General features: G+C 40.6%; 2 protein-coding genes across 3 annotated transcripts in view; one reads left to right on the top strand and one right to left on the bottom strand.

The window, feature by feature from the left end:
* col27a1b (collagen, type XXVII, alpha 1b) overlaps nt 1-22,106 on the top strand; it is a 64,332-nt gene extending 42,226 nt beyond the window's left edge. The window contains exons 29-61 of one of the 2 annotated variants that reach the window (XM_087176877.1): nt 2,914-2,967; nt 3,421-3,465; nt 4,091-4,135; nt 4,342-4,395; nt 5,060-5,113; nt 5,201-5,254; nt 5,959-6,012; nt 6,274-6,327; nt 8,685-8,792; nt 8,890-8,943; nt 9,186-9,293; nt 9,370-9,423; nt 10,615-10,668; nt 11,729-11,785; nt 11,888-11,941; nt 12,058-12,111; nt 12,219-12,272; nt 12,394-12,447; nt 12,640-12,747; nt 12,828-12,935; nt 13,777-13,884; nt 13,986-14,039; nt 15,694-15,756; nt 15,922-15,975; nt 16,077-16,112; nt 16,632-16,649; nt 16,814-16,849; nt 17,754-17,780; nt 17,909-17,974; nt 18,191-18,359; nt 18,459-18,568; nt 19,563-19,781; nt 20,446-22,106. In XM_087176877.1, the coding sequence (XP_087033003.1) occupies nt 2,914-2,967; nt 3,421-3,465; nt 4,091-4,135; nt 4,342-4,395; nt 5,060-5,113; nt 5,201-5,254; nt 5,959-6,012; nt 6,274-6,327; nt 8,685-8,792; nt 8,890-8,943; nt 9,186-9,293; nt 9,370-9,423; nt 10,615-10,668; nt 11,729-11,785; nt 11,888-11,941; nt 12,058-12,111; nt 12,219-12,272; nt 12,394-12,447; nt 12,640-12,747; nt 12,828-12,935; nt 13,777-13,884; nt 13,986-14,039; nt 15,694-15,756; nt 15,922-15,975; nt 16,077-16,112; nt 16,632-16,649; nt 16,814-16,849; nt 17,754-17,780; nt 17,909-17,974; nt 18,191-18,359; nt 18,459-18,568; nt 19,563-19,781; nt 20,446-20,592 (2,388 nt within the window). In that variant the 3' untranslated portion in view covers nt 20,593-22,106. Of the gene's footprint in view, nt 1-2,913; nt 2,968-3,420; nt 3,466-4,090; nt 4,136-4,341; nt 4,396-5,059; nt 5,114-5,200; nt 5,255-5,958; nt 6,013-6,273; nt 6,328-8,684; nt 8,793-8,889; nt 8,944-9,185; nt 9,294-9,369; nt 9,424-10,614; nt 10,669-11,728; nt 11,786-11,887; nt 11,942-12,057; nt 12,112-12,218; nt 12,273-12,393; nt 12,448-12,639; nt 12,748-12,827; nt 12,936-13,776; nt 13,885-13,985; nt 14,040-15,693; nt 15,757-15,921; nt 15,976-16,076; nt 16,113-16,631; nt 16,650-16,813; nt 16,850-17,753; nt 17,781-17,908; nt 17,975-18,187; nt 18,360-18,458; nt 18,569-19,562; nt 19,782-20,445 lie in introns of both variants that reach the window. The other variant, XM_023417112.2, reaches the window with a different exon arrangement.
* A 209-nt stretch (nt 22,107-22,315) lies between these two features.
* On the bottom strand, nt 22,316-26,341 carry LOC111663062 (uncharacterized). Its single transcript, XM_023417113.2, has 8 exons — nt 26,243-26,341; nt 25,920-26,090; nt 25,296-25,474; nt 23,265-23,358; nt 23,097-23,166; nt 22,965-23,001; nt 22,747-22,810; nt 22,316-22,531 (listed from the first exon to the last, which is right to left on the bottom strand). The coding sequence occupies exons 1-8, from the start codon at nt 26,264-26,266 to the stop codon at nt 22,373-22,375; spliced, it is 798 nt and encodes a 265-aa protein (XP_023272881.1). The 5' UTR covers nt 26,267-26,341; the 3' UTR covers nt 22,316-22,372.
* Between the last annotated feature and the right edge of the window lie 80 nt (nt 26,342-26,421).

Raw genomic sequence — 26,421 nt, 5'->3', positions numbered from 1 at the left:
TGCCCTCTGACTGAACTCTGCTTTGTCATTGAATGGTCATTGTTCAGTCTCATTCAGGTTTAAAAACAGGGTCAAGATTTGTACCTGTAACTTCAGCCTCCCACCCAGTGTGGGAACGCTGAGTTCTACATGCACTTTTCTTCTTTAGATCTGTACACAGTTCTTCACAAAAGCCCGTCCTCTTTCACAGTGTCTTTGTGTAACCTCACCACACATAACTTTTGTTCACAGATGTTAATCAGTCTCTTTTTCTTTTCTACAAATACAAATATTGTCTACACATGTTCAGACTTGTGTATTTCTCATGCAGATTTATTTTACAGGTTTACAAAGGTTGATTAACAACTACAAACTTTGGAATTATTTGTAAAGATCATTTTACAAACTCAAAAACTTTTTGATCCTAGTTTGAGCCCATGCTGGTGGTCCAACACTCTGGTATAAACTGAAATATCTCAACAGCTATCAGATGAGGTGCCATGATATTCTGTGCAGTCATGGTCCCCAGAAAATGTTAATTTGTCCAATACTCTGCCAAATACCTGCAAAACTAAACATAGTCGCATCAGCTCCAGCTGTACTTAGCTGTTCAGTGCTAATTTGCAAATGTTAGCATGCTAACATCCTAAACTAAGGTGGTGAACATGGTGAACTTTGCACCAGCCAAACATAAGCTTGTTAACATTGTCATCATGAATGTGTTGCCATTCCAGCTTTAGCATTAAAGTATTACCACACAGAGCCACCAGCATAGCTGTAGATTGTTATAGTCTTGTTTCATATTTGCTCGTTGTTGTTCTCGATGGAAAAAAAACAAGTTTATTGTATAGGAGAGCATGTGTTTTAAACCCCTGCAGCAACAACAACATTTTATCTGAAATAACTGGAAGAAGTGTGTAACCCTGTAAGAGCACATGAATACAGCCGTGCACAGATATTTAAATCTCATCGAAGAACAGTGCACAAAGACCAGACTAAGTCTTGCTTAGGAAGAAAAAGCCTTCAGGGAACATAAAGAACAGTATATTTCTACATAGAAACAACAAGTAGAATCAGAGCATGTATTGCTAAAGCACATTAATTCTAATATGCTAAGCAGCTTGTCCCAACATCTTGCTTCATACTATACAATACCCTGGAGTTTCTGAACATGGAAACGTGTGTTCGTTGCTGTGCCTGCTATGAGCTCAGGATAATTCCAGTGTTCGCTGGCTTTTCCATAATTGAGTTTTCTGTTTTGTGAAAATAGCCCTTGGTTTCACAGCAGTATGACTGGACTGAATGAATAATTGATCTTACATGAGTAAGTGGTATAATTAAAGCGTTTCATTCTCTGGATTGGTTTTACACGGCTCCCCTAATATCACAAGCAGTCACAAATGTAATATTTAATAACTATAATAACTGAAAATTACATCAAGGCTTTGGAAAATAGAATTAAGACCTCTATGATTAAAAACCATTCTCCCTATTGCAGTGTCCAAAATAATTCCCAATTAAAAGGAATGGGGAAAAAATAGTAATAACTCCTTCCTGTGCCCAAAGTTTTGTATTTAAAGTTGTGATATTATGTTCAAAAGGAAAAAAGGAGAAAAAGAAAAAGAAGACAATGGCTTTATTCCACAGGACACACATTTAAAAAATGTGATCCTCGTGTAGGGGTAAAAGCAATATGTTTTATTACTTCTCCTCCCTTGCTTTTTGTTTTCTCTTGCCTTTTATTATTTTTTTAAATTTCACTTCTGGAGGGTTTAGTTATACCTCAGTCATACATCACCATCATATCACTGTGTCATTCAGAGTCTCCTATGTCCTCATCCAATCTCACTCTGAATTTAAGCAACTTTTCAATCATTTTATCTCAGCTGTTTCCTGTGCCTCTTCAAGTTGAATGGAAAAAACAGTTTAGACTGTTTATGGATGGAGAGATGGATAGTAAATGTCTGCGCTATAAAACATCTTGATCTTAATAAGTTATATTGTCAATCTTGATTTCCCCTCTAAAAGTGAATCCAGTGAATTGAGATCAGCTGTAATCATCTGCTTTTTCACGTGACAATAACTTCTGAACTGGAAAAAACTGCACCGGAAAAAAGTAAAATTATTCCCTCATGTCCAAATGTCATTCATTAATAGACAAAACAAGTTTTAAATAAACTAGAAATTACTTTTTTTTAGGTTTAATGTGTCTATATAACAACACAGATGATTCAAAAACAGGCAGCATGTGAAAAGGTCAGCTTCATTTACGTAATAATTTACCTTTTTGGGTGATCAGAAAGCTTATTATGTTTAATTCATATTCTGTTTAACACACGTTTCACAATTCTGGTATAACTGTTTTCCTTGTTTGTGTCTTATTACCATTCAGCCATTAAAATGTCAAGACGTATAGGCAGGAGCTGTATTTTGCTGTGGCTCCTTTTAAGTAACTTTTATGTGAGATACAAAAAGCAAAACACACAGTCAGTCCTTTAATGTTTTCTGATAGTTTATAGTTTGGTTCAATTTAAAAGGCAAGAATGAATCAGCTACAGGATTCGTGACCTTTTCCCAAGGCTTCTTTACAATAACGGCAGTGTGCAGACAGTACCACTGTGTGTGATCGTGGAAAGATGGGGACAAAGTCTACACAGTGTGGATTGGGCACACTGTGGAGCTAATTCTCAGACGGCAAGTATTTGCAAAATAGCCACAATCTTTGATCGTGTCTCTCCAGTGAGGGCTAAAAAATAGTACACTATAAAACCAAGAGAATTGCCTCCCAGGCTCCAATAAACGGGGATGACAAAAATGGAGATTGACTGGCTAAATTCATTGACTTAATGTATTAAATAACATGTGCCTCAGGTCTGTTGAAGGGCAAGTTTTTCAAAGCTATTAATAACTGACAACTTACATTTCTTTGTGCAGGGTCCAAGAGGTCCCGATGGCCCAGTGGGGGAGAAAGGGTCTACAGGAATGAAGGTGAGCACATGCTCAAAAAGTCAAAGTTGACCCTGGTTAATAAAACATCTTCAGAGCCTCTTGTTGAGTTCAAGTTCGTGGTGAATTGCTGATAATGTTACTTTACATACCAAACTGCCTTAGAGCAATGTCTGGCTTTAAGCGTCCTAATTGCACACATCAAATCTATCCCATGGAAATCAAGGGTAAACAAAATGACTCAAGTCTCTGAGCGGAGGGGAAAAAGTCATGAGAGCTTTCGTAGCAGCTTTGTTCAGCAGACTGTAATTATTAACTATTTTTAACATCTGAAGAATCTTCAGAGGACACTCTCACTACAAATCTAACAACAGAACCTTAAATCAAAGCGCCCTAAAATATTGATGGTGCTGGAAGTGCTTGGCAGCCGGGAACATTTTAACTCTGGGGGATTTTAAAAAGCTGAGTTAACTGAGTTGGATGTTTTCTTTGCAGGGCCCTGACGGCCCACCAGGAAAACCGGGCTTCCCTGGAGAGACGGTAAAATCAGGCTTCTTCGCTTTCCTCTCGTCACAGTAATGACATTATTAGCAGCATTAGCAACAATCCTGGTTAGAGTACATTTGCTCAAGTGCCCTCTCAAGGTTGCAGAATAAGTATCTAGGATAAATAGAGAGAGATGTTGATACTTTTGTCCTAATGAAGAAGAATTGCCTGGGCTCTTTTGGAGAGAGACTTCTCATTACAGCAGGGGCAGAGGGACAGTCTCGCAGTTTATATAAGTGTGTGTATTATGTGTGCTTTTTGTTACATACAGTACATGGTCAAGTAGGATACATGTCTACTCAAATCTATTAAATCTACTAAATTGTGAACACAACAAAAGCTTCGTGTTGACATGTTTTCATTGTTTTTGACTGCCAGATGTTCAGTACGTGCATCCACAGCTGGCCTGTGAACTTCAAGGGATATCTAATTAGTACAAAGCAGTTTATTATATGATTTTCCATTCTTCACTGGTTCTAGCTTAAGAAATGTGAGGTTTTTGCTTCTCTTCTCTGCTCAGAGCCGAGCACTAGTCTCATGCTGACTATGCCTCACTATGATATAGTGTTAAAACCTGTCTGACTGTATTTATTTTTTTGGTGTTGTTGTTTTGCTGCAGGGAAAGCTTGGCGAGGCAGCTGAAGCCGGGCCTAAGGGATTTCCAGTAAGTGTTTGGGGCTAACAGAGGTCTCTTTTAGGTCAGTCTTGATTTTTGGGGTGGCGACATTTTGGGGAACAGTAGTGGATAAGAGAGACTTGCGTGGCACGCTGTTTCTCTAGTGAGTGTTGTGGCATTTCGACATGTTTATGAATACCAGTAGTGTTTGTGTGTGTGTGTGTGTTTGTTATAAACGACTGTATTATTTTCAGGGTGTTCAGGGACCCTCGGGACCTCCAGGAGCCAAAGGAATTGCAGGAGAGCCTGTGAGTTTATTTGCCTCCATGATTGAACCCTATTTTGGTTCCATAATTGAAAATAAACCTCATTATCAAAGAGCTACTGGATGGTAATGCTTTTTCACAGTTTTTTCTTTCTTACGCCATCTGGTTCAGATATGTAAAATTTTGAAGATATAGGCAGAAACCATAGTGTCTCATTATCTATAATGATCTGCGGCTCTCCAGCACCTACTGTGCAACCTCCTTCTCGCCCTTACACATAAACTCTGAATTTCTGCTTTGACACCTTTTTATTTGGTGCATCCTAGAAACTCACAGCCTGTCTAAAATCCGTGAACAACCTAATCCTCTTTCTCTTATTCTGTCCAAGTCTCAAAGACACCAGCAGAGAGGTAGTGAGTCTGAGACAATTTGATTTACACCGTCTCCTTCCTGGAGAGGCAGCTGTATTGTAGCCTGAATGTGTCTATAACAGCAGGCCTGTTTCCATCACTTGCAGAAGCTTTGGCTCAGTATTTTCAAGGCTCTTAGCCCTACAGATTAACTTATCTCCACAAATCCACACTTTCTGCCTGGTTCTTATTTCTTTTCACATTTTTCCTCCTTTACTGTCACTTTCAGGGGTGTTTGTCCAAGATTAGAAAACACTCTTAACCTTTTTATTGATGCCTCTGCTTTGGCACCGCAGGGACCAGCAGGGCCCCTGGGAACGATTGGACCACTGGGGGAGATGGGACTGTCGGTGAGTTTGATCACACAGCTGGTGCAAGACCTCCTACTGACTTTAATGTTAGCGCTGAATGCTAAAGGCTGTTGCTGCTTGTGACAGGGTCTGCCAGGGAAGGCTGGAGAGAGAGGACTGCCTGGTGAAACTGGAGAGAAGGTGAAGATGATGATGATGATAAAAGCTGTTGAAATTGTTATAGATTGTTGAGATATTGGACTGGTGGATGTGTACTTATGTTAATGTCTTACATCATGAAAATTGGTATGGGTTGATTACATCACAACAACCTTTGCCACAGTAAATGGTTATTGCGAGGCGAGTGGGGGACCTTCTGCTACATGGAACCGTATTTGTGCCTCAGTCCTGGGAGCCAGATGGGACAAGATTTTTATAAGCACATAAATTATAATTTTATTGAGAAATTATTATCATTTAAAACAGGATTCAATTTGAGCAAATTAAAACAAGGTGTGTGACCTAAACTGTATAAACTAGTTGCATGTGAATCTGCTTTGCCCACAGTACCTATCTAATAATAGGTACTAGTATAGGTACTAGTAATCGCACTATCCACTGTATTGGAAACAAAACAGCAAATCAGAAATCACGTACTTGAGTTTTCCAACTAGCTGAGGTTGTGGCATAGTAAAAGTGAGGTTATTGAGCACTTAAGGTTTCAACAAAATACATATTATGTGCCTAGAAAACACAAATGCCGACTTGCAAGCTCAGGATTTGGAGTGCAAATATAATGCCATACTAGTCTCCTTTACTGAGTAATTAACTCTCAATCAACCGTGGTTGAAACAAAATCAAAAAGATACAACACATCACCAGTATCATGTTTCTTCCCCTGGCAGGGTGCCATCGGTCTACCTGGCAGCATCGGGGAGCAGGGTCTGATTGGCGAGAGAGTGAGTAGCCCCTGTTTTTCATTCAGTTAAGTCTTAATGAGTTCAAGTGAACTGAATTTACGTTGGCAAACCCTCCAGTATATTGAGAAGTGGGCAAGTCACTTGCGACACAGCGTAAACCAAGTGGTAAATTTGTTTTACAAATTTTAAAAAAAGCAGTTTTATTATGTGCTTGCTTCACATCTGTTTTTGTTTCCTGTGATTAGTGTTTTGTGACACTGAAACATGTTGCAGACATATTTTTTTATGATTATTTATCAGGGTGAGCCAGGCATCGATGGGGAGGCTGGACCAAGTGGACCTGATGGAGCTAAGGCAAGTATGAAAATAAAAGGCCAAATCTGAGATATGCATCACTTGAAAAAAAAAAACAACAGTGTTTTTAATTGCCCACAGTTAAAAGAAAGAAATGTTTTTTCAAAACTTCAGATTGTAATTGTAATTGTCACACTGTTGTCACTGATTTTAACATAATTTTTTTCTGTCCTGAAGCTGCATATCTGTGAACCCATTGAACTTCCCCGTTCACTGCAGCAGCTCACTGTAATTAGAGCAAGATGAGTATTGTTAGTAAGATATTGCCCTTTGTACAGTCGGAGCTGTGTTGTGTTGACACTTTAGTGAAAACAGATAGAGTGGCTATTTTAAGAGCTCTACTGTCTGGCAAGTGTTGTGATCGAAAAAAAAAACAACAAAACACAAAAAGTACAAAAGCCTGCCTATTCAGCAGAGCCAAACTGCTGCAAGTATGGCTGACAGACCCACAAACAGCCTTTGGCTTAGAGAAGGTGGTAAAATGTGAGCACAGAGAACACAGAGGATTAGAATAGAGTCAACCTGAGACTCTGTTCAGCTCTGTGCTGTACAGGACGTTTTCTGTTAGTCAGGGGAGTAAACTACTTTGAGCAGTTCTTGGCCAGAGTGCAGCTCCTGGATGGAAAACAGCAGCTCAAGAGGGATTTGCAGCTTTGACTGTTAACTGTTACGACAATGAAAATCAGTCCATTGTCACGGTTCATTGGCGTATTAACCGGTGAATTTTGAGTTTGAAATTCAACAAATACATATGTACACAAAATCATTACATCCTGCAAAACGTGTGAGTGATTATGTGACATTACGTGACAGCCCATGGACTCGATGTCAGTGTTTGTTATCAGCATTTGAATGATTTTCAGATGATAAAGACATGGTGAAATGAACATTGAATTCTGTAAGATGTAAATCAACTCTGTCACTGTATATATACTTTTAACTGTTTCCTTGCTCCATTCTTTAAGTTATACATGTAATTCTTGTTTCTAGGTTGTGAGAATATTCAGTGTTTGCCAAAGAGCCATGGGCTTTTGTATATCTGCAATATCAGCTGCTCTTGAGAGAACCAATATTTATATTTAAATAAAGAACCACACAGTTAGAGTGAAACATGATCCTCTATTTGGAAAAAAAACAACAAAACTAAGACTGGGGCTGTTGATCTGCTTACCAAGTAGGTGAAGCTATAAGAAATATCATCTGTACACATGCCTTTGAAATGAATGTCTTTTTGTATATTTCAGTCAGTTGATATGGGGAATGCTGGGAGAGAGGGGTATGACAGCATTATGAAACAGGAAAATGTCCAAACAACACACCCTCTTGTGTTTAAGGTCTCAAGTGATATTTTAACCTGTGCAGATAAGAGTGCTGTTCTCTCTCTACTAGATCTACAAGATAGGCTCACTGCCTCTCTTTTCCTATGGTGTTTCTCATTCTCTTATTCAGCCAGGCCTTGCTATAACTGTTTTTTAAATTATTAAGCAGGTGGCCAACAGCAGACAGCCAATATTTTCTTTCAGTAAAATTGCAGCATTCATGCTCTGTTAGTTTAGCATCAAAACTGCAGCTGAGCCTCTGCTCACTTTGTGGTGACGATTGGGAGCACATGCACCTTGAACACGTCAAATCACTGTGACATTCTTCTTTCTTTCTTTTTTTTTTTTTCCATCTTTCGAAATATCTCCAAATTACAGCCTGTTGTGTCTCACCAATAAATTAGTAATGCTTTTGTGTCATTCTGGCTAAACTACTGTAACTCTCTGTTTACATGCCTGAGCTGTCACTGCAGAAACCGCCGCTAGCTCAGAGCGCTGCAGCAAGACTTTCATGTCGAGCCAGCTGCAGAGCTCACATCTCTCCTGTCCTGGCTTCGTGTCATCGGTGGCCTGTGAATACTGGATAGAATGAAAGATTTTATTTATAACCTGACACGCTCTTCAAAATCACGCTCTTGCTCAGATCTGTAGACTCTTAACCCAGAGCTTGACAGGCACTATTCTGCAGATCAGGTGGAAGTGACTGTTCTTCTGGCAAAACTCAAAGATATGGGCAACCAGGCTCTTGTTGTTGTGGACCCCCCAGGTTCTGCAGTAGTCTTTCTGCTGACATTTTGTCAGGTGATGATGTGGAGTATCATATGAAAACCTGTAACTACAGACAGATCTTTCATGTATTTATTATTTACGCTTGCCTTGTGAAAATGATCATTTTTTTTCAGTCTGAATATTTTATTTAGGTATTCAAACAGGCCAAAATCCTGGCTGTTATTGCCTGTGATTACATCTAAATAAACCAGTATATTGTAAGTCAGATTGTGATCATGTTCTTTATAAGACTTGTAACGCTCTTCTCAGGGTGAAAAGGGGGATGCTGGTCCAGAGGGCGCTAAAGGAGACAGGGGTGAAATCGGCCTGAAAGGAAACGAAGGACCTCCCGGGCCTCCTGGACTGCTGGGTGTACGGGTGAGTGTTTCAGCAGCCAGCTCCGATTTTCATTCAATTCCCATGAAAAGACAGATGTTTTTGTCAACTTACAACCCTGTTCAATTTTCTCTACAAGGGTCAGGAGGGGAAGCCTGGCAAAATTGGTGAAAGAGGAAAACGAGGAGAAAAGGTTTGTCAGTTCACCTGCTCAGGGATGAAATGCAGCATTCGCTTTTGGATGCTTGTCAATTTGTTCTCTCGCACAAAGAGTTGAATAGTTCTCTGCTGTAGTAGTAAACAGTGAGGTCAGGTGGAGGTGCTTGTCAAGTAGACTTTCAGTATTAAATGTTTGAATTGTCAAACAACCCACACAGCAGTTCAGGGACATTTGCACACTCGCTGCATACCTGCTCATTGATGGCTTCTCTCCAGGGGAGCAAAGGACACCAAGGTCACCTGGGAGAGACCGGGCCAATCGGTGAGCGGGGAGAAATGGGATTTGTGGGACAGAAGGGCACGAGAGGAACCATCGGGCCAGTGGTGAGTTCTTTAGAGATAGATTGAGGGACTTAATTGGTTGTTGGTGGATGTGGGCTAAATATACATATTTCCCCAGGGTGCTCCAGGGAGAATGGGCCAACAAGGAAATCCAGGCATATCAGGTTACGAGGTAAGCACTTCTACATAAACAGTGATGGGATAATACACTCCGTTGCAGGATGTTATGAAAGTGAGTGCACTTCAAAAACTCTACACTGCAGTCAGTTCAGAAAGGTTAAAAACTGTGACAACCTTCTTAAACCTCTAAAATAAAGGAATCCTTCTTTCCCTGTTTCTATATAATATATTCTATGGAAAGAAGAACTTTTATTTTTATGGTTTGGCTTCATAGTAGTAGTTTGCATGACATAATATCGGATGTGTGTGTCAAAGGGCGAAAGCAAGGAGGGTACGTCGTTGGCAGGCGCTTACCTAATGATGAAGTAATGTCGAAATGTGCAATGCATTCAGTAAATCTTCTTTTTTTGAGCGTGGGGCCCCTTTGTCTTGATATTACTTACAACTTTTTCCTCTAACCAATGTGTGTTTTAAAAAGCCTGGACAGTTTTTAGAAATGTATCTCATCCAGGTTTACATTTCATACCAAATATGTGAATGACACTGATGATTTGTGAGACACTTTGCTTGTTGATTAATCGCAGGCTGGTGTTTTGTGCTTCCTCTTCATTTCACAGTTGGGGGAATCCTCCTCTCTAACACTTGGATGTGTCAACAACCCTTTGTGTTGTTTTGGTTAATGTTATTTTTTATGTAGTGCAGGTGAAAGCACTGCTCTGTCAGAGTCTTCAGCCTATTATTTAACTGTGATTTCTCTTGATTCTTTGCTATTTTAAATGTATAAACCACACTAAAAATATGTACCTCCCTTCTATTTATCCGTACCAATGAAGAAGGTGCTTCATATTTGCCAGTTAAAATATGGGAATGACAGAGAATCTTTGGTTTGGATCGGCGTTTGACAAGCTTTCTCTTATTTCGTGTACAAAGGAGATAAAAACAGCAACGTTGCTGGTCTGAACCTGTGTATACACATAATAAATTCAGGGTAAGATGGAGGTGAGAAACTGATTATTGCAGACTTAAAACTAAAGCAGAATCAAATTGTCTTGACAGATGAATCACAAAATTGCGTTCTTTACAGCACCAGAAGATGAAGTGATGATTGATGATACTGTTTTAGAAGTTTTGTCCTCCTCTGTCTGTAGCTTGATTCCATGTGTTAAAGTAACAGCTGAGCGGACGGCTGTGAGGTTACAGCCCTGAAATGAGATGCAATCACAAACTCTTTGTCTTGTCATAGGGTCACATGGGACCACAGGGCCCACTGGGACCTCCTGGGCCAAAAGGTGAAAAGGTACATTCTGTTTATATAAATTATTTGCTGTTCCTAATAGCTATCTGAACTTTAATCGTGTCTGATGAGCTCTGGGGGGCCTGATATGGTTGCGTTATTTAACAAGGTAAAACCATCATGCAGCACATTGTCTTTGAGTGCATGGTCAGTTTAATTAATGCATCAGGACTTTAGTTGTGTCCCTAATTAGTGCCTCTTCTGTCTGTCGTATATTACTCTACTCGTCCCTAATGTGATCGATGATTTGAACCAGGACACATCCAATTATCTAAGTTCTGTCAAATGTATATAATTTACCAAGCACCTGGACTCTTCTGCTCATGATTTTAGGGGATATTAGCTCCATAATTTGTGTTTATTTGACAGGAGCAGCACACAATAGAGCATACTGTACCAGAGTTTAGTGAGAAGCTAATTTGCAGTTTTTTTAGTCCCTGGGCAGGAGCCATGTGGATGTGGATATCTGTTATTTTCTCTTTGCCAATATCCTCGAAATAATGGTTGTGCTTGCTCTATAATTAAAATCAATATCATGCTATCACACGGGTCATTGCAAAATTTATGATTCTCAATTGAGAGAGCCAGGTAACACTGGCACTAAAGCATGCTGCAGATAAATACTTATCCCAATCACAGTTATGTTAAAAGCTCTAATGCTACAATATATTGCTTTTTATCCATGTAAGTGTCACTTTTGTTCGGCCCCTGGGCATCACCAATTATCCCCCTACTTTCCGATGCCTGCTGCGCTCCTCTTTTATTTATTTAATTTGACATACGCACAACACATGACTATTAAAATCATACACGCACCCGTGGTTATTGGTTAATGAATTCCATAAAGACCCTGGAACAGACATTGGCACCATTTATGTGAAATGGGATCATTGTGGATAATAGCGAATGTAATGATTTGCCATTCATGTAAAGAGAGCAGGCAATGTGTTTCCATTGTTATACACTTTCAAACAAGCGCTGCATTGATTTTGCACAGACCATTGGGTTTTAGGGAAATGCTATTGATTGCGGTTGTTTGTCTATTTCTGCACTGCTTGTTTAGGGTGAACAGGGAGATGACAGCAAGGCTGAAGGTCCTCCTGGTCCCCAAGGTGACAGAGTGAGTTTCTTACATGTACCAGTTTTTTTTTTTTTTTTTTTCGGTATTGTTTGTTTGTGGTGTTCGGGATTCTTTAATTAATTTGTTTCTACATGAATCCAGGGTCCTCCTGGAGACAGAGGAGAGAGAGGAGAGCCAGGTGACCCCGGACACATTGTGAGTGAAATAAAAAAAAAAAACTGATACGTTGTTTGCTTTTGTCTTCAAGAATAGTGTCGATCAGGGTTAAGTTATGTTCTATACATTGAACTGCAGAAATTTACATTTTCCAGGGTCAAATGGGTTTTGATGGAAAGAGAGGTGAAGCTGGTGCCTCAGGGCTTCCTGTAAGTATCCCATGTATTCCTCTTGAAATGTAAAATACATCGACACTGTGTCAGACTGCGCAAACTCAATCAGTGTAATTCAAATCAAACAGTAATGATCATTTTAGGGACATCTTGGGCCAAAGGGACGACCAGGGCTGAAAGGATCCAAAGGTGATCAAGTAAGGACATAAATAATAGAGGCATGATTTTGTTGTATGAGAAAACTGAAGCATTAATGGACTGTATTGTCAGTCATGCAACTATGTCACAACTGTGCAACATGAATTCTTTATGCTCCAGGGTCAGAAAGGAAAATCGGGGGCAACAGGAACATCTGGGACCAAAGGACCACCAGTGAGTTTGATGCTTTTCTTTTGTCTAAATTATAATCAGACATAACTGATTGTTAAGACCCTTGAGGCAAATTTGTGATATTGGGCTATATAAATAAAATTTGATTTGACTTGAACTCACAGTCAAACTACATGTTACTATTTAAAATCAATTCAAGCTTTCATATTAATGTCACTCATTGTCTTTCATAAGGGTCCAGAGGGTCCTCCTGGCCCACGGGGGGTTGTGGGCAGGGAGGGACTTGAGGGGCCGCATGGAATGGATGGACTTCTTGGTAAAGATGGGAGTAAAGGAGTCAAGGTGTGGACAGTGCAGTTTGCTTATTTGTTGCTAAATTAAATTAATATTCGCTCTGATCATGATCACTATTTTGTCTTTAGGGGGAGCAAGGAGAAGACGGAGAGGTGGGGTTCCCCGGAAAACCTGGGCAGCAGGGTAAAACGGGTGTGACAGGGCTTCCTGGAAGTCAAGGCTACTTTGGACAGAAGGTAAGAACGATTTGCACCACTTTAATTGCTTGTGCTAAAAAAGTTTTGATCGTATTCACAAAGAACTTGATTTTAAAGCATATTTTATAGATTACAATGCAGGCAAATTTATTGCCAGTATCAAATGCAAACTGCCAACTCAGCTTTCATATGTCAGGGCCGCTTCCCTCGACACTATAAAGCTGCCTTTATATTTGGAGCATTTTCTGATCTCAAAGGCCAAAGTCTGCACAAAGACTTCTCTCAAAAGACCTCATATTCACTGCAATAATTTCAGGAAATTACTGTTGCAAAATATTAATGAGTTGGCAGAGTATCGATTTGCATGGCCCTGCCAATGTTACATAAAATTTACATATGCATGACTGTGACAAACACAGAGAGGCTTTATTTATTGGACCTGTGGTATTAGGCAATTTTGACCTCACTGCCTGTGGTTTGGGCATAAAGTTATGATTTGGCCTTGTATTGGTGATTAACATGCAGACATTTATTGAAGCTGGACAGTTTGTTATGAGGTAAACTGTAGTTTGGTTCCTCTGCTTCCTGTGATAATGAAACTTTAAAAAGTATATTGGGGGGCACCAGGGTGATGTAGGGGGAAAGGCACCAGCCCAGCGCTGCTCATGTCCAGGTTCAGTTCTTGGCGGTGCTTCCTAATTGGTCAGGGGCCCCACTAAATGCAGTTAGCTGTGTCCATTGGTGGGAAACCAGTGAACGATCATGAGCTTGTTGCTGCATCGTGGCTTCTACAGCTGTGTCTGATGCAGAGGTTGTCGGGTGGGATGTGAGGAGGATGTGCTTGTTTTTATGTGTGTTTATGTTTGTGTGTTTTCTCCAGGGTGAGAGGGGTCTTCCAGGCCAAACCGGTCCATCAGGAAAAAGAGGCTCTATTGGTGGGATGGGATTGCCAGGAAAACAAGGAGACCAGGGAACTAAAGGGCAACCAGTGAGCACCGACTTGCCAAAAAAATAACTAACTGCAGTTCTTTTATGTGACAGTGTGCTGTGAAGAAGATGACCACACTTTTCTTTCTCTTTGTGTATCAGGGGGATACTGGTGGACAAGGATTTCCAGGGGTGTCGGGTCTGTTTGGGCCAAAGGTATGCTCCCACCAAGCTCTACTCACAACTGAAATGATGACCTCGGGTCAGTCAGACCTATAAAGTTTAATTTTCCAGTCTGAACTAAGTTCTTACCCTTTTGGTCAGAGCTATCATATGGCGCTAAGACTTTAAAATGATCCAAAAAGTCACTTTTGTGAAGTTTAAACGCCTAAAATTGTCTTGAGGTACATTACATTACATTATCTTCAGTAATAATTGCTATGAAAGCTGTTAGGTATTACTGTAACATGCCCCAGGATAACATCTGCTACACCATAAGTCTGCTTTACTTACTGCACTATAGATTATTGCCAGCTGAAGAAACAGAGCAGGCTTTACAAGAGTTTCATTTAAAACCCTGAGAGAGGCGTTGGATATTTTCCCACTGTGGGAGTTGAACAGGAGCGTGAAGCAGATGAGCTTTGTGTTAGTGTTTAGTAGAGTTTATAACAGTTGTTCTAACTCAGGAGCAATGAGTAAGGATAATTAAAGTCAGTAAAATCAGATGAAGTTGCAAAAGTAAAGGCTCTGTAACAAACTGCTTTAACATCCTGTTGGAGTGATTCGTAATGGCTGTAATGGCAACAGTATTGACCTTATTCTAAATAAGAGGAGAGATTAAGCTGTTTACACTTGTTTCTTACAAAGGTTTTCCACTTCCTCAGAATTACTACATTAATGAAACATAAGCTGTTTTTTTATTATGGTACTATTATGGCAGAAATGTAACAAAAACACAGCTGCAAACCCTTTATTTTTACAGCTATATTTGGTTATGATCAAAACTGGTAACATATGTGCTGTTAAGCAGTTGGATAAGCAGTTGAAAGCGGTGTATGAAAATATTACATCTTGGCCTTACCAGGCCAGAACATTTGTTTCTATAATGAACAGAGCTGTTTTGTATATATAAGACGTATATAGGAACCGTAGACCATAGAAAAACATCTGTGGCACACCTACACGTTTCTGAATCGGCATTTTGAAGCTTATGTTTGGGTCTCAAAGCGCATGGGAACCTGGGTGGCAGTGAAGCAAATACTGACCCAAATGCACCTCTTTTTAAGCCTTAATACAGGAGTATTACAGCAGGTTCTGAGTTTGAACCTCTCAGCTTTTCTGTGTGGAGTACATTCTCATGCCTGCGCGGGTTTCCTCCGGTAGATCCGGCTTCCTCCCACAGTCCCAAAACATGCAGGTTAGGTTAATTGGCAACTCTAAATTGCCTGTAGGTGTGTGTGAATGGTTGTTTGTCTCTATATGTTAACCCTGTGATAGACTGGCAACCTGTCCAGGGTGTACCCTACCCCCCCACCCGATGTTATCTAGGATTGGCTTTGAGATTCAGTGTACTAATAGCATACTGTAACAGTATATGGAGTTAATGTGTGGGTATGGGACTGGGGGCACAGTGTATTTTCTTAATTTCACCACCTAGTGGCCATTAGAGGAACTGTAGCTTAAGATATTTCAACTACTAAACCATTTAACAATGTTTGTTGCCATTTGCAAACCGCAGAGAAATTTGTCAGTGTATTAAATCCTACCTGTTGCCAACAGAGGTCAACAAAGGTCATTGATTACTTAATACTGGTTTAACCTCTGACTCACCTCATCCAGTCATACAAAACAATTGTTTGTGTGTTTCTAGGGACCACCTGGAGATACTGGCCCAGCAGGGATACAGGGGCCGAGAGGACCACGTGGTTTGATGGTACGATGAAGATTAATAGTACTTTGGTAACTCAGTGGAGTACTTCAGCCAATGCCAGGGTGCTCAGCTCTCAAAAACCGCACACTTGCCGTGAAAAATAAGCACTGCTTCGTCAGATGCTCCATCATACGTGTCTTCAGTCACTAACATGCCTCTGCTTCCCAGGGTACGGAGGGAGCTTTGGGCCCCGTTGGCATCATTGGCCCCAGCGGTCATCCTGTATGTATCTCATATCTCATCCTATCTGCCAAGCTTTATGTGACTTCTCTCTGCTTTCTGGCAGTGATGGAGTGATCCTCTGTCTCCTTTCTCTCCATCAGGGACCCCAGGGTGACAAAGGAAGTCGGGGGGAGACGGTGCGTGGCGCTGTTTTGATGAATCTTTTCTGTCTGTACTGTGAGCACAGAATAGGATACTTAGTATGGAGACAGCACGCCACTCGGCCCACTTTGCCCTCAGCACTTTTCATTTCCTATTGTACTCCACTGTTTGTTGTTACATTCACAGTAACACTTAGCTGCTGTGGAATTCCTGTCAGGGTGATAAATGTTGGCTGCATGCTCATCTCAAGCTTTTTCAAGAGGTTTGTTGAGTGCTCATACACAGGCACAATTCACAAGCGCACTTTGAAAACGCCAACACTCATGTATAGGTTTCCTGTGTGAAAATAGGATTTGCTGTGTGAGAATAAGATTTCAGAGTGTAGGCTTGCAAAGAAGCGAGAGGGCAACTCAATAGCAATACGACAGTAGGTAGATAAAGAATTGAATTAGTAGAACAAAGATGGCATTGTACTGTACATGATAGCGTAATATCTGGTCTGCTCATTCTAATATTGTTGGAATATTGATTTCTTTTTCTTTTATTTCAATCAGGGTTTGCAAGGACCAAGGGTGAGTAATTATTCAACTCTTATAGCTTAATCATTGTTCTCTGCTCTGGCCTGTGGTCTACTCATGCATGATAAGAATTAATGAATTAACTTCTGCATCATCTTTTGTAAAGTCCAAGTTAGAAATAAGGTGAAGCCTAATGTGGTCATGTGATTTTTTTTCAGGGATCTCCTGGTCCTCGTGGACCACCAGGACTACCAGTAAGTTCCTCTTTTTTTTCTTTTTTTTTTTAGATCAAAAACAATGAATTGTGATTGAGTGTTTTGCTTTTAACAAGTAAAAGAAATCTCCAATGAAAGTTTTTCTTTGTGAAAAGACGCTCTTTGAGCGTCTGAAGCTGAATTAGCTGCTTTCCAGATCAAGGACAGTATATTACAGAGGGAGAGACGGGACAGTAATTGATTTTCTGTCTTTAATAGTGCAGACAGACAAGTTTTTCGACTCTGCGTCTTCATAAGCATCAAAATGTACAAATGTAAAAGACAATATGTAGACGGTAGTGTTAAGTAACTGTATTTAGGCGCAGGTCAGATCGTTCCACTAGATCCTGCCACTAAACCAAGAAAAGAATATCTTGGATTAAATGGGTCTTGTGAACTGTGAACACTAGTGATGCCTAGTCTCTTTTATTGGATCTGATGACACCTGTAATGGGAACATAACTGTTTTTCATAATTCATATCCCACTGTTCAATTTAAAATGAAACATGCAAAATGAGCTGTGGCTGTAGCAGTCTGCTAGAAAATCATTTGAAGAGGAAAAACTCAAATGTACGTCTGCACTCTGGTTAGACTGTGAGCACATCAAGTGTGTTATTTATAAGAAAATCGAACTAGTTATAGAACGGCTTATTTTCCACTGTGATCTAATTCAAACAGCTGTTTGCCATCGGCTCCATTTCACTGCGTCTGAAATGCTTTATTTCCTTTTTGTTTATGCCTCATTTCCTGTGCATTCATAATAATTTTGTTGCATATATGAATAATCTACCACTGACAGTGTAGATCAGGATTTGTAGAATTACTCCATGAACACAAATACATCGAGTTGCTGTTGATACAAAAATGCCCATTATAATACTGGTTTCTCCCATTTGTCTCTAGGGTCGTCACAGTTCTGCCCTTTCACTTGTAAGTATGTTTTTCTCTATTGTTAGTTGTGGGCGTTTAGGGGAATGAAGACATGTTGTAGTACAAACAGAGCAGTACAAATGATCACGGTTGTGGTTAACTCATTGTCTCACTGTCTTCTTTGTTAGAGAAATGAGGCTCTTGGCGCTGCCTTTCAAGTCATCATTGATTCCCATGCTGCACTGAGGCAAGAGGTCAGTTTGGAGGCAAACAATGCTCATTGCAAAGAGTCACTGTTGATTCTTGGTTGGTTCTGTGGTGTGTCAGAGAATGTTTGTGCCATTACAGATTCATGAAATATTAGAGTGAGTTGGTAAAACCTTTTTTTTTTTTTTTTTTTTGTAGAACAGGATAATAGTATGATAAATATCATGACTTTTTTTTTTTTTTTTTAATTATGTCCAAAGCAGAATTATCAGAGCATGGACCTGCCCATGTTAGACCAGGGCACAGAGATTTTCAAGACCCTGCAGCATCTCAGCACTCTGATCCAGAGTTTAAAGAACCCTCTGGGAACCCGTGACAATCCTGCCAGAATCTGCCGAGACCTTTACAACTGTGAACACAGGATGTACGATGGTGAGGAGACGTTTAAACTGTTCCATCGTTTCTCTGCACAATTTCACAGTGTTTTGATTGATAAGTGCCGTTCCCTCCTCTGCTGCTCCTCTTTGAAAGGCACTTACTGGATCGACCCGAACCTCGGCTGCGCCACCGACACTATTGAGGTGACATGTAACTTCACTGCTGGAGGACAAACGTGCCTGAAACCTATTACGGTGTCCAAGGTGAGGATCGCTTCTATATTTAGTCATTTGCTTCAGTGAGACATACGCCCTATAGAATTTAAACACACATCATCTAGATAGAGACAAGATCACTTCTGGAGAACACTGTGCAGACAGTGGATGAATATCAAATCGATGAATGATCGTGTCCTTGTGGAGAATGTTTTCTTCATGTTGTCTTAAGACAGAATTTCTCAAGAAGTAGAGAGGTTTAGAGTTTAAGATGGGCTGTTTGTGTGTGTGTGTGTGTATGCCATTCATGTGATAAATAAAGGAGCACAGCTGTTCATCTTCTGCCTCTATAGAATAAACACTAGCACTATTTGGATGGATAATTCATGCAGTGAATCTTAAGCCGTCCCATTTACTCTTTAGACTTGGCCAAGTCATCGTCAAAGGCGCACTCAGCTGGCAAGTAAAGCTCAAGAATCTTAAAATGTCCTTCATCCTTTCATTCCTTTGTTTTGGATTTATATTTCAACCCTACAATGCAGCAATACATCACGGCCAGACTCAATTCCTGGATTAACTGTAAATAAAATAATGGGGACAGGCAATCATACTTAAAGGCACAATCTGTGATCCAGATGTAACTCGGTCTAATTTATATCAGAATTGCAGCCTGTTATCAATTCCCAAATTGATTGTGCTTAAGTTCTTCTATTACAGAGACCCGCACAGTAAGTCCAGTACATCAGGCATGTTTGTGAACAATCTGTCATTAAGATGAGACTATTTTCTATGTTAGGATTATTTGAGAAACACATTTTTTAGTCTACACAAATGTATCTAATCTAATGTATCTAAAGTAAGCTCTATATGGAGTCATATTGTGGTAGTCATTTTCTAACAAACTGGTGAAATAGGAACCAAGTAGACTTAAGTATCTTGGTCAGTGTTACATCTTCCAGATTTTGACCTTAAATAATAAACCTCACATTCATGCTACAAATATGTCCAAATTAAAAGTAACAAAAATCCACTTGCCTTCCAGTTGGAGACAGGAGTGGGTCGTATCCAGATGAACTTCATCCACCTTTTGAGCACTGAGGCCGTGCAGCACATCACCATTCACTGTCTCAACACACCTGTGTGGGCAGCAGGACCCTCCCTACAGCCTTCACCCAGCGCTGTGAGCTTCAAGGCCTGGAACGGCGAGATGATCCGAGCAGGAGACCTCCTGGAGCCGATCATACACAGGGATGACTGCTGGGTATGCACGGCTACTATTATGACATAAACAGTAATGCACTGATTAAATAAGAGTTTGCTGGTAGACTGATTTTGGAGTGATTCTGGCTAGCTGCTACATTTTTTCTGCTTCCAGTCTTTATGCAAAGATAAGCTAATTGCCTCCTAGTCCTAGCTCCACAAAACCCAAAACAAAACATGTTTCCTTACTTACCTCTTGTGGTGGCTAGCCATGGAGATAGTTCAGGTTTGATTTGTACAGATTCTGCCCCCAACCACATACGGTGGAGGTGAGTTGAATTTTGTTTGAGGTTGTCAGAGCAGTAAAAAGTCAGTAGCATCAGCCATCAGCCACAGACCTCATTGCTAATGATTTTTTTGAGAGACTGTTTTTTTTGTTGAAAATTTTTCCCACTGAAGTCTTTGGATTATCAAGAATAACTGGGGCATCATTTGTGGAATGGCAGGTTGCTGTTAAATTAAGTGTAAATTTTCAATGCTTTGTGCAGCACAAATAAAATTCCATTCACCTCTATTGCACTGGGGTGGCGGCAGAAAAACTGCCCCAAAGATCAGAACTATCTTTACAGATAGATGCCACTTGAGCAAAGTGAGAGAACTGACTCTTTGACATTTTGTCTTCCTCATCATCACAACATGTGACATAATGCACCCTTCACTTTCAGATCAAAGATGGCCGATGGCATCAGACCCACTTCATCTTCCAGTCCCAGGACCCGAACTTACTCCCCATAGTGGATGTGTACAACCTACCAACAACAGCACCTGGCGCACGCTTTCACCTCGAGGTGGGACCCGTGTGCTTCTTATAGGGCCCTGTGGAGGGGGCCAGGAATACTCCTTAAAGGAGTGACTGCATTGGGGGAAGGTGGATGGGGGAGACTGGTCCTTCAGGACCCCCCCCAATTTTCTCTCTACAAAATATGCTTGGACTGCAGAAACCGGAGGGGGCACCAGAGAAAGACGGCCCATTGGAAATGCAGAGATAAGACTTCTGGCACTAATCAGCCTATGGAAAACAATAATAAGCTCCTTTTTCAGAGACTTGTTTGTGTGATACAAGATCTGAACGCCCCTTTTGGAAGTAATATCAACGTCTCATTTCTGTCATCTCTCAGACCATGTTGTATCATATTTTCTTCACGGTCTGATACCCGATTTTGCAAGAACCTAAAAAGTTTTTCAAGAGATCTGTACAGAAATATGGAACAGTTACACCTGCAAATGCAATAATTCGTATTTTAATGTTAAAGTATTATTTATACATGTATATGTACTGTATATTGTAATATAAAGTGCAATAGTTATTGTTCCACAGCCTTTAGGCATATACAGTATCAACATCATATCACTCATTCAGGTATATAGTGTGCCTCAGACACACAGGCATGCTGCCGCCAGGTAAGTCTTCTTGAGCCTCTAACTGTCCAGTGCTGAGGGACCCCACATTTCTACAGATATCTTCACACAAACAACTGCTGTGTGGTACTTTCCATGTTAAGGTGGAGCCAAGGTTTCCATAGTGTGAACCGAGAAAAAAGTGTGTCCAGATGCTACCTCGTACTGCACCTCTCATCTCACAGCAAACAATTCGTAACCTGATCTAATCTGGGATGACAGAGGTGACACCTGGTGCTGCAACAGTTGACACAACAGTTGATAAACTCTCGTCAGCACTCGGCAAAGCGACGTCTGTGCTTTACGAAAAAAGGGAAGATTGTAAACACGCAGGCCAAATTCATTAAATTATATTTTCAAGGTAGTATTTTAACATTTTCAATATTCTTTGTACGAGTCTGACACTATAAGTTAAGTTTTTTTATTTGTTAAAATGTATAATTATGCAACTTTTATTATCAACGGTGGATTCTATTTAAATATTATTTAAATTCTGATTAGCTTTCCAGTTCAAAACCAGGCATCAAAGTCATGTTTTAGCACATTTTTGGTCATTTGGAGCTTTAACGAATCTACAGTCTGTATGAGGTTTTATAATTAAACTGTCCTGGACAATCAGGACATTACCAGCCTTTTTATTTACTGTTTATGCATTTGTCACTAAATTGTGCAGCGATAATGGTTGGTCCCACCAATCTATAAACTCAGAGGATTTCTTACAATACAGAACATTAAACTACCACAGTACATGAGCTTGCAGTGTTTGGTCTGTACAGACATTTTATGCTGTGTGAATGAAGTCTAATGACTTAACAGGTAATTCAATAAATGTGTGAAACCTTTGTTGATAAGCAGCTTTCAATTTGTTTTGTTTATTCATCAAAGAAAACTTCATAGCAAAGCGAGATAATAAAATGCATTTAAACTGCCTACTTGTGACAGTGCCATTTTAGCTTCCTTCTCTTCATTTCACACCTGGAAACCGTCAAGTCCTGACAGTTACTACCATTGTAAACAACATGGAGAAAAATTGTGTCCTTGAAGCAATGTTTTCTTTTTTCTACAAAACTTTTCTCCTCTGTCTAAGTTTTGTGGAAATAGGGCGATTCAGTCGACTGCACAAAAACACGGACAGACTTTATAGAGTTTGAAAGCACTATATTAACAGACTGCTGTATATTAAAATACACGGTCTTATCTTGGGCACATGGCATGGCGACCTCCATCAATAGGTAGGTTGACTCCAGTAATGAAGCTGGCAGCGTCGGATGCCAGGAAGGCGATGCTGTGGGCCACTTCCTCCACCTCACCTGGTCGACCGAGGGCGTGGGTCGTCTTACACTTTGCAAGGAACTGGTGGTGAAAAAGACGACACAAGGATGGGGGATACATATAATTCGTTTTTTATCATTTTCTGCAGATAAAAGTTTAATTCTTTGGTATGTTCAGATTTATTTGCTCGCAACATAACATCAGGGCTAAGTTTGGGATGACTTCACAGTATAATTAGGACAGTATAATTAAGTTGAATGGGCAAGATGCAGTAATGTCATGTCATGATGTGTTACCTGAGCGTACTGCTCCTCATCCAGTCCTGCTCTCTTGTGGACATCTGTGATGATCACACCCGGGCTGAGGAGATAAAAGCACAAATGTAAAATCCAGTAAAACAGAAATGCTAAATTTTAAATTCAATTTCAGACAATCTGCATAAGAAATGGCATGTGAAATAAAATGAGAATAGGCAAGAATCTGAAAGTGAACTTAAAACGATCATTGCACGTACCAGACTGAGTTCACTCTGACTTGCTTTTCTGCCAGCTCTGAAATTAAAAGCAGTCACGTGGTCACCTGTGCTCATGTGTCACTGTGAACTTTTACAATGCCGAACAAACAAGGCGAAAATGGCCCAACTCACCAAGTGCTATACAGCGTGTGAACTGGTCAATGGCAGACTTGGACATGCAATAGGCCAGCACACCGGGGAACTACAGAGAGGAAAATCACAGTTCTCAAAGATGCTTCATGATAAATAAAGATGTGGACGGTCCTGTTGGAAACTGTTGTCCAGCTGCATAAAACTTACTGATCTCTGTCCATTGACACTGGACACATTGACGACACAGCCTTTGGTCTTGATCAAGTGGGGCACACAAAGTTGAGTCAGATGGTACACAGATCTGGAATATGAAACAAAGGTTAAGGAACATACTTCCTACAGTAGTGCATAATTCAATACATCAGTTACCAATGATATATGTTGCAAAAATTAGTACACCCTCCTGAAAGTTACAAAATAAAACTTAATAGGATGTTTTATGGTGCTTGTTAAGGGCACCAGACTCACCAGGTGAGTCTGCTGAATCAACCCACTCAAACAGGTGTAACTAGTTGACAATTAAAGCAGCACCTAACCCACTGAATTGCTCTCAGACTTAATGCCGACAACAATGGCACCACATGAGAGAATTGTCTGGAGACTTGAGAAACAGAATTATTTCATTGCACAGAAAAGGGTTAGGGTTCAAGAGGATTAACAAATTATTGTTATTAAGTCAGAACACAGTTGCAAAAGTGATACAGAAATTCAAAAAGGATGGAAACGTCCTGGCTGTCATTGTAAGCTTTCACCTCAGGATGAGCGAGTTTTGTTGAGAAAAGTGCAAGAGAATCGGCAAGCAAGTGCCTCAGACCTGGCAAAAGCTATGGTAAGCTAAATGACTGTGAACGTTACTTTCATCTCACACAGTAAGACGCACCCCACACAAAAGTGCCAGACCGTCATGCACGCAGGAAGCCACTGCTGAAGCCAAAGTACAAGAAAGCCCGTTTAGCCTTTGCCAAGGCCCATATTGACAAAGGTGGAGACTTTTGGGAATCTATACTCTGGTCTGATGAGACCAAAGTCAATCTTTTGGGATGTGATGGCATCCGAAATGTATGGCCTCGCAAAAGGGGAGGAGTACAGAGAGAAGTGCATGGTTCCAACAGTGAAGTATGGCGGTGGTAAAGTTCTTATATGGGGGATATGTGAGTGCTGAAGGTGTTGGGGAGTTGTACTTCATTGATGGCATCATGAATTCACAGATTTACTGCAAAATCCTGAAAGAGAAGATGCGACCCTCTCTCCGCGCTCGATGGGCACTTTTTCCAACAGGACGATGCCCCTAAACCTTCTTCCAAGGCCACTGATGCATTCTTGAGGAAGAACAAGGTGAAAGTGCTGCAGTAGCCAAATGTCACCAGACCTCAACCCTACTGAACCACTGTGGGGAATTTTGAGGAGACAAGTGGAGCAGCACTCCCCCCTCAAACATCAAGGCATCCTCCAGGAGTGGAACAGGATAGACAGGACAATATGCTGTGAACTTGTACACTCGACACCAAGAAGGGTCGGTGCAGTTCTTACAAGTAAGGGAGGACATACTAAGCTCTAAAATAATACAAGGGTGTACTCCTCTTTGCAACCCTACATTTAAGCAAAGCTGCCTTATTTATTTATTTATTAGAAATGGATGACATATCTTTCTATTTTTTTATATATATATATATATTCACCTTATGAATTGGAATGTTGATCATTTAGGAAAAAAAATGCCATTATGTTCAGAGGGGGTGCACTCATTTATGCTGTGTACTATATATCTCTTGAGACTGTAAGTGACAATTACATCCTAAGATCTGTGATGGATCTTCACAAGTACAATAGCAGCAATATCACAACTACACCCACATTGATACTGTTCTATTTAGATCATGTAGCTGGTGAATGGTGCCACTGTTCTGACGTTCCTTAGGATTTATGACAACTTGGCCTGATGTGCTCTATAGAAGATCTGCAGGTGGGCTCAACACGCTTTTTTTACTCCTAAACTGGAATTTGCTTTGAATGCTCTGCTTTGTTTACAGCACAACTGAATATAACTCTGTGATAAATGCAATTATATCTACTAAAAACTTCCACTTCAAAAGGAAAGTAGTCATATCTAGATTCAGTCAACAATATACACAAATCCTGCGGATACAAAACGGCAAACGTTGCTTAATTATCATCCGACACATCCCTGCCACTGTACACTCAGCACTAATGTGTCTCCATGATGTTATGATGTCCTACCTCACATTGATATTCATGACCTTGTCATACTGGGCCAGGTTTGTCGTCTCGATGCTGCCCATGGCCAGGATACCTGCGCTGTTAACCAGGACGTCCAGCCGGCCGAAGTGAGCGACAGTCTGCTCCACTGACTTCTTTACCGTTTCCTCATCAGTCAGGTCTCCGGGAACAAGCAAAGGCTGCACAGTAAATGCACACCCACACATCTTTTTAAAATATATGACAGCATCAAATTGCCATTTTATATCATCTATATGTATTCATTTATTTTCCATCCATGCTGCATAGGCCAATTTGACAATAAACCAATTTACTGTTATTCACTGTTCACAAATACGGGTTTAAAATATGCTTTGTACTCGTCCCACAATGCATTGGGGCTCGTTGACGTTGATTGCAGGCCTATTTATGCCACATTCTGACCTATATCCCCAGTTTATCAGCTTAATATATCAGGTTCTGGTGATTTAAAAGTCTCCAACTGGAGGCTGGTGTCACGACAAACTGTATTATTTGTATATTGAGACTTCTCCTGCTCCACCAAGAACTACAGTCAACGAAACCTTGGCACAGTGTCAAGTTTGATGAACACAAGTTAAGCGTTAACGTTGCATGAGTCAGTACCTCGGCAGCTCCACAGTCGGTGCATTGTTTGGCTATTTTACTGAGGTTTTCCACGTCGCGGCCGTTGAGAGCCAGCAGAGCTCCGAGTTTGGCGAAGAGGACGCTCGTACCTGCCCCAATACCTGAGCTGGCTCCCGTTATCAGGGTCACTTTCCCCTTCAGAGAGTGCACCTAAAATACATATAGAAACGGCAAATGTCTATCAGGTGTCTACACAGTAGCTCACCATGAATTAATGAGCTGTAATTCAGTTCATACTCGAAGTAATGATGAAATAAATACACGGAAAAAACGGTAAACCACATGCAAGACTGTAAACTCACTTTATATGCATCGTCTGAGGCCATTTCTGAGGGGTTTGTATGCAGTTTGCATGAACTTGCTTGTGCCAGTGACACTTTGCCTCGTCCACTACTGATGACGTAATTTGACGAGTCAGGTAATCACTTTATAGTTTATATAACAACTCCTGTATTAGACACTCCATGACCGCGTCTTCCAA

This window comes from Seriola lalandi, unplaced genomic scaffold (assembly GCF_002814215.2).
Source record: "Seriola lalandi dorsalis isolate HSWRI2012SDOR001 ecotype SW California unplaced genomic scaffold, Sedor1 jcf7180002054572, whole genome shotgun sequence".
NCBI classification, from domain to species: domain Eukaryota; kingdom Metazoa; phylum Chordata; class Actinopteri; order Carangiformes; family Carangidae; genus Seriola; species Seriola lalandi.
This window is presented reverse-complemented; position numbering and strand designations above follow the sequence as displayed.